The sequence below is a fragment of the Melospiza melodia genome, chromosome 2 (assembly GCF_035770615.1).
Source record: "Melospiza melodia melodia isolate bMelMel2 chromosome 2, bMelMel2.pri, whole genome shotgun sequence".
NCBI classification, from domain to species: domain Eukaryota; kingdom Metazoa; phylum Chordata; class Aves; order Passeriformes; family Passerellidae; genus Melospiza; species Melospiza melodia.
Genome location: NC_086195.1, coordinates 9336039 through 9343578, shown reverse-complemented (window position 1 = coordinate 9343578; position 7540 = coordinate 9336039). Strand labels below are relative to the sequence as shown.

The 7540-nt window shown below is 35.9% G+C and overlaps 1 protein-coding gene across 1 annotated transcript; it reads right to left on the bottom strand.

Annotated features, from left to right (window-relative positions):
- Positions 1-326: 326 nt before the first annotated feature.
- LOC134433153 (VID27-like protein) lies at positions 327-5645 on the bottom strand. The gene is made up of 4 exons (XM_063182035.1): positions 5064-5645; positions 4810-4849; positions 3481-3563; positions 327-2523 (listed from the first exon to the last, which is right to left on the bottom strand). Exons 1-4 carry the CDS (start codon positions 5415-5417, stop codon positions 2302-2304), a joined length of 699 nt encoding a protein of 232 aa, XP_063038105.1. The 5' UTR covers positions 5418-5645; the 3' UTR covers positions 327-2301.
- Between the last annotated feature and the right edge of the window lie 1895 nt (positions 5646-7540).

The following is a 7540-nucleotide window of genomic DNA, read 5'->3' as shown; positions in this document are numbered from 1 at the left end:
GGCTCCAGGGGCTGGTGACACCTTTGAAGAGCACAAACTCCACCTAGTGATAGGTTTAGTGGTGAAATTTTAGAAACCCAGCAATTCTAAAGCACAATCTCAATTGTATGGCAGGACTATAAAAATGAGAATTAAATATTTAAGTTGACAATTTTTGGGAAAGTAAGAAAAAAAAACAGAGAAAGATGTACTAGAAATGTTTATGAAATTTTTTGCTACTCATCTGTTTAAGAAAACATTTCAGTAACAAAAAATCTTCACATTTTTAATATAAATATTGTGAACTTGTTAGAAAACCTATAATTTAATACACATGCACATATAAATTGTTTTATTTGTTTAATCTTTTTTATTAAAAATGAAGACATGTAGAAAAGACATTGGAATGGGTTAATATATTCCTGCTTCTCGTTGAGCAAAGTATGTGGACAAGATAAATGTACCAATCCCTGAAACTGCTCAGACATACAGCAGCTTACAGTCCATTGCATAAACTTCTGTAGTGTTAGATTTGAGGGTAATTCCCATTTTAAAGTAATATTTCTCACTAAATTATTTCACCTTTAAAAAAAATTGTTCTTACAGTAACAATTTCTGTGACTGATCTCCCCTTAAAAAAATAATTAAAGTTTATTTAAATTAATGAGGGCACCATTTACTTTATTTCTCCTTTTCCACTTTACTCTTCTCAACAGTATCCAAGTGGAACAGAAACCACGTGTGCATTCAGAAAAATAAGAAAATATGTAAATATAGTGGAGGAACAACCCCTCATGTAAGGTTCACTGCAGAACCCAGGAGTAGCCCAAAGTAAAATAAAAGACCCAAAAGAATCCTAATTAACTCTGGCAAAGGATGAGCCAAGCATCCAGGTTTTTAGTATGATGATTGTGGTAGCACAGAGGAAGCCCTGTGAAAGAATCTGGGCACCTGCCATACTTAAAAGGACAAAGCATGCAGGTGAACCAACTCCTAGGATTAAATAAATTCTGGACACTTCTGACCTATTGTATAAAATTTAAGCAACTCTGAAACTGGGGAAATTGAAGGAAGAACTGGAAAGCAACCAGCCCAGTTGTCCCCCCTTTCACCAGTTCACTGTGTGGTCAGGGATCACTGAGGGGTCACTGACCACCAGGGACCAGCAGAGTGACCTCCAGGACAGAAGAATGTGTGTAAATGGGAGGGAAAATATATTCTTGATTTCAGGGAAATTATTTGTCATGTGTATGTTTCTTCTGGGAAAATCAATGATTATGTATGAAAAATACAGTATCTAAACAGGAGCCTTTTCTGTACTCAGCCTGCACAATATTTTAGAGGAAATATCCCCTTGAGCATCAGGCTGAATAAAGAACTCCTGCTTCTTAATGCTACAGTGGTGTTAAGCAGTTTTTATTTGTACTGACTTTTGGCTCCTCCTGTTTCCTTCTGAAGAAAAGCCTGTCTGCCTGAGAAAAACATGAATATTTACCCCATAATGATCAGCCTGTCATACTGATGCCACATTACCTCTGGTTGCATTATTTTCCTGTGAGAAAATCTTCACATTAAGGTGTGGATATTTAGAGGATACAGGATTAGAATCCAAGTGAAACAAGAATGAGGGTTTCCAGTTTTCCCTGGGCCTGATCCCGTAGGAGAGAGGCCCATCAGCTTATGCCAATTTCAGCAGGAGCAAAGGTTTTCAGCACTTCTCAGAAATAAAAGCTTTCTCCCTGTCCCAGTTTGGCAGGATACTTCCATCCTTACACTGTTTCCACTGGGACTGCTGCCATGAGTGAAATTAGGCACATACTCAAGTAACTTCTTCCATAATGGCCTACAAGGTAACTTGAAAGTTTTACTGCTATTTTTTCTATGTCAAAACAGAAAGATGTATATTTCTGAGTACCTTAAATATTCTTGACTAGGTTGTTAAACCAAGTAATATATAGAATATTATAATTTTGCAAGAGTGTCATGCTGAAAGTGGTACTCTGTAGACTGAAACAGAAGAAAATTATTTAGCAAAAAACATAAAATGCCTGTATTCAACTCTTCACATTAAAAAACCCCATATTTTGCTTTAGAACATCAACAGGTAAGGCCACAGAACTCCAGCAAGGTGCTGATAAGTATATAATTTTGACCTATTAAAATTACCAATAAATACCAAGAAAATCATCTGCCTATTTAAAATTACAGCAATCCAATCAATTAAAAAAAAGCAGCCATCAACATCTCGAGTCATACCTGTTTTCAAGTAAAAATTGCACTGTATGCTTTAAGACTGTCACATTCTCTTATATTACAACAGTTTTACAGCAATGTACATGTATTAACTTTCATCCTTCTGTCCTGGTTAGTCACAGTTTCACTGGAATTCTCCAGTGTATGATTCTGATTTTCATCTTTATTGCTTTCACCAGTTAAATCTTCCTTTTCCTTTTCTTCACTCTGCAGTGGCTTTGCAGAGCTGTCTTCCTTTCTGCTACATACATTCTTCTGGTTTGTCAGTGGCTTTCGCTTAAACAGGGAAAACTGGAGTGAAAGAAACAGGTAAAGGATATGTCTGAAACAGTTAGCAGTGAAATTCAAGATTAAAAAAACACAAACCCAGTAGGATATAAAAGTTAAATGAGGTTGGCAGATTTCTCCTTGGTAAATTTTTTTTTTTTTTAAACAAAATCACTAAAAAATGTTGAGAAACATTGCAATGTTTAAAATGTGTTAAAATAGCACACGGCAATCAGAAAAGTTCAAGTGATTGCAATTTGTCAAATTACACATTGTACAGTTTGTACAAAATGCTGTGAGTGGTGCATTTATTTCGGTTTCTTCCAAATAAGAGCCTGAGGCAAGGTCCAAACATGAAGTCCCAGAAAGTGCTCACTGTGCCTGCTGATAAATGTGTGTACTGCCATAAATGACAGTGCTTGTGCTCATTGAGACCACACTGGTGTCAAAGCTAAAGTAAAATTAAAGTTAAGTACTGCTTAGGGCCTTTGGTCAACAGGAAACTCAGCAGCCTCTGCAGGAGCCTCTGAATCCTAAAACCTGTAAGAAATTCTACTCCTCAACATGCTCATGCACCTATATAGAGAGATATATTTGATGATAAAATCAGTGTATGTTGCAAATAGATGCAGAGTAATGACCTCAGCTACTGCTTTCAGAGGCAAATAGGAGGGGAAATCTTTTTAGATAATGTCCCATAGGAATCAAGTCCTAAGTTTTCACCTCACCAGTTCATGATGTGATGACCAATCTCTCTCTCAGGGACATGCCTCTATTAAGAGGTCATAATGGGCTTTAACTAATTTCTATTATTTGGACATTTTAAAATTATTTTATCAAAAAATAAAATCAAGTCTTAAACAGGTTGCTCAGCAGTTTAATTATCTTTGCACATGATATGAGTTGAGGTATTTGCTTTGGCAACTGCCCACTGGCTTCTTGGTCACTGGCAAAGTTAGAAAGAATCATCAGGCCACAAACCTTTTTTCTCCCCACTCCAGTTTTTTGGTCCTCAGTGTTCTCTGAAGAACTGTTCACAGCATGATTGTCGGTGCTTTCCTTCTCTACAATAACATAAATCTTTATATTAAATTTCTTCTGATTCATGGAAATCAGAAAAATATCACAGAAAAGCAGAAACAATTACTCTTCAGATTATTTTTGAAGTAGAGCTAAATAAAACTGAAAAAACAATCAGAATATTCAGTAAAACTTGATGCCCAGCCTGAAAAGACGATTTTTATTTTTTAATCTCTCCATATATTGTCCTGACATTACTCTCCAGATGCTCAATTTTTAAGAATAGAACATTTACAGCAGTGACAATATAGAAAATATTTTTACTTGACACTCACAGTTTCCTCTTGCTGACAGGAGACAATGTCTTGCACACTTATTTGCAAGTATATTCTAATTTGGCAAAGCTGATTTTAGGGCAGGAGTTACAGTTCAGCATGAATTTTATTCCATAGAAACAATTCTGGGAAAAGGAAAACTTTCCATCTCAGTTGATGTGTCTGTGCTTAAATTTTCCTATATTCCCTGTATGAATCATATACATTTCAAACTTAATACCAAAACTTCCAGATCACTGAATAGTGGAAAAATATTTAGCATCCCTTCTGTACAAGTGATTTCCATTATAATATTGAAAATAAATGGCATAGCTTCTTCATTATAAGGGCTGTGGTCTGTTTTATACCACACTTGTTATTTTCTTTCAAGAGAACTATTTTAGATTATTCCAAATTTCTAAAATAAAAAAAAAGTCCTATACATATAGGGCACCCAATTACATGTTCCCCAGCTTTTATAAAGGAATATTCAGTTCCCATAAACTGCCATGAAAACTGCAAGGAGCTACTAGACTTACATATTCAGCATCCTGAATAGTGTTCAGCAATTATCACATCTCACCTAAAATAATCTCTCTGTGAATAGAATGAGGAAATGTCAGCTGAAAAAGATGGGGAAGAATTCTGAGCAGCTTCTTGACTGAATTGAGGCACAGGGCACATAAAGAAGTTTTCTGAGAGACAATAAAATTACCATGACTTTGGCACTGCACAGGATTCAGTCCTGCTAAGAGAAAGTCCTCGTGGACTTCCTGCACATGACTGGGAAAAGTATTTATTTCTTTCAAATCATTAACAGTTAATAATGGGGGTTTGCCCCTCAAATTTCATTACCTCTCAAGAACTGCTTTGCCAAGTATGAACAAGGACAGTGTTGTCCAGTATTTTTATAATATCATTTAGAAAACTTTTATCTGTCTTTAGAATGTACAGTTCTTGGGAATTGTATTCTTACCCTGCTGAACGATGGTCTCTTTCTGAGTAGTCTCCTCTGTCTATAGACCAAAAAAAAAAAAACCAAACAACTCTTTCAAAATTGTTAAAAAGAAAAAAAAAGTTTAACTATTAAACCTATATGTGTTTCTTCCTCTACCAAAACCACCCCAAACAACAACTTTGCATTTACAGGATAGGTACACATGTATCAAGTTAGTTACAGAACCAAATTCTTTCAGAGACCTGTAACTTAATAGGAGTAAATAACTTTACCTCTCCAGTTTCCACAGTGCTACTAGAACTGCTTGTCTCTCCCTCAGGTGATTTACGATCCTTTTCTTTTTCATTTTTTTCCTCTTTTCCCTCTTTTTTCTCTGTGCTTTCTTTTGTTTCATCTCCTTCTCTTTCTTCTTTTCCTTCTGCTTCTTCTACTTCCTCTACTTCTTCTACTTCCTCTACTTCTTCTACTTCTTCTATTTCTTCTACTTCTTCTATTTCTTCTTCTTCCTCATCATCATCTATTTCTTCATCTCCATAGAAGTTTTGTTCCTTGGACAAAATTGCCAAAACATAATTTTGAAACTCAAGGTGTAGAATTATCATGATCCTCATCCCATACCAGTTCATCACACATCAGAATTTGACTAACAAGAAAACTCAAAAGGGAATGTTCTAAGGAGATAGAATAAGAACAGGCACAGGAGATCTCAATCAAAGTTTGCTAATTTTAATCTGTTTTTAAAAAACTGACCTCCAGAGAACATTAGGAGTGCAGCTAACTTATGTTTTGCCAATATGTGCCTCCTTAAAGAAAAAGCAATGAAAATAAATTATTTCTGGAAATAAAGTATTTCTTTTAAATGTTTTAAATGAGCATAATTGACACAAGCAGTAATAATTCCAACATTGAAAAAAAATTCAAATCTTTTTCTCAAGAAAATTAATGAAGAAATGCCAGATACAAAGCTTTGATTCATGTGATTCAGTACAGACATTGTAATTTGAATTTAAATTATTTTCAGCCTAAGATAAACTTCAATATAGTAAAAATAAAATGGCCAAGGGCGTTATAAAATAAATATTTAAAAGCACGAATGCTATTTCTGTAAAATGTGTGGAAAAATGAATCAATTATATCCTTCTTACTCCCTTCAATCAGACTGTCATTATTATGCCAGTATGTACTTATAACAGCATAAAATGCAATATTTAAATAAGCATTCTCCATCCCATTGCAGGAATATAAAGGCCTAAGCCAAGGGCTTCCAAGGACAACTCGAGTGAAGGCACAGCAGTGCCCAGAGGAGAACATTTGTGTTCCACTGCAGCCAAGGTCACTGTGGAAAGTGGTGGGAAGTATCTGCACACCCTTTTGGAAGTGTGGTAAGGAGTCTTACATTGAACTCCTTCCTACAGCTGGTTCCAAATGTTGTCTCCCATCTGTTGTTAATGTTTTCCCTATTCTCTCTTACTTCTTTGGGTTTTTGCCTGTTGTCTCCCCAGCTGCTCTCATGGTCATTAGAAGGTCCTTGCTGGTGAGGAGGAGACCACCAGTGAAGTTTGAACACAGAGACCTTTGGTGGAACTCCTTTGCTAAGCCCAACTCACATATCCCAGGAATCTGAGACATCCTTGCAGGGGACTTATGGAGACCTGCATCATTCTGGAGCCCAGCTCACAGCCTACAGCACTTAAATCACACTAGATGAATTTATTTGAGCCATGCTCTTCATCCAAAATACAAAAAATGGAGGAGAGAGACACTCCTTTTACTCCAAGGAAGCCACCTGTTTAACTGAACAGCTTCCCAGAGTGACCCCATTTCCATTTACTGCAGCTTTTCACAGGTGTCTCTGGCTGCCACCTCATCTGGTACTCCTAAAATAGCAAATTTGGCATCATAACTCTGATAGCACAGTTCTGTTACTGTTATTTCTCCTTGCCCATTTACAGGCATGGTTTAGAGATTTTACCAATGGCAGGGAAGGATCTGAGATTGTTATACTACACATATGCTTTTACCTTAAAGGATGCATCATCTGACCATTCAAACTTATACCTGAAGAATTTAATAATCTAATAACCTAGGCTACTAATTAAAGTACATATATATGTATACTTATATGCATATATATACCTATAATCTCTTCATTATTCTCTTTCATCATGCTTCAGGGGGTTTATTTTCTTATTTCACTCTAAATTCCTTTTCATAAAAAGGTAATGCTGAAAGAATACCTTCAATACCTCTAAAGTTGAGACAGAGAGAAGCTGTCTGTGCCAAGGTCATGCATACAAAGTCAAAAGTAGTAGAGACCATACGAGTGAAATATTCCAAACCGGTTTCATTTAAGCTTGAGGTTCCAGTTTCTTCAAGGATAAAACTGTGGTTGTTACTATGAAACAGCCTTAAACATTTTGTACCTATGGTATAATAAATCAGTACAGCAGAACAGCAATCTAGAAAATACAGCCTTGCAGATTTAACAAAATACACATATTTTTGAAGAGTTGTCTTTGCTGATTTATTTTCATGCATTTATTCTGGTTTTCCTGTAAATCCAGACCTTCATAACTAGACATTCTTGAATATAAATTTGCTGTTTCCAAGCTTATGGGGACAAATGACTTTACTTGCACTGGTTTTGGCAAAAATATTGCTTTAGTGGGTGTAACTCAGGGTGTATAACTGTCTTCTGCCAAAATGGCTGCTAATGGCTTTTCTTTGGGCAGGTTAATACAGAATAAAG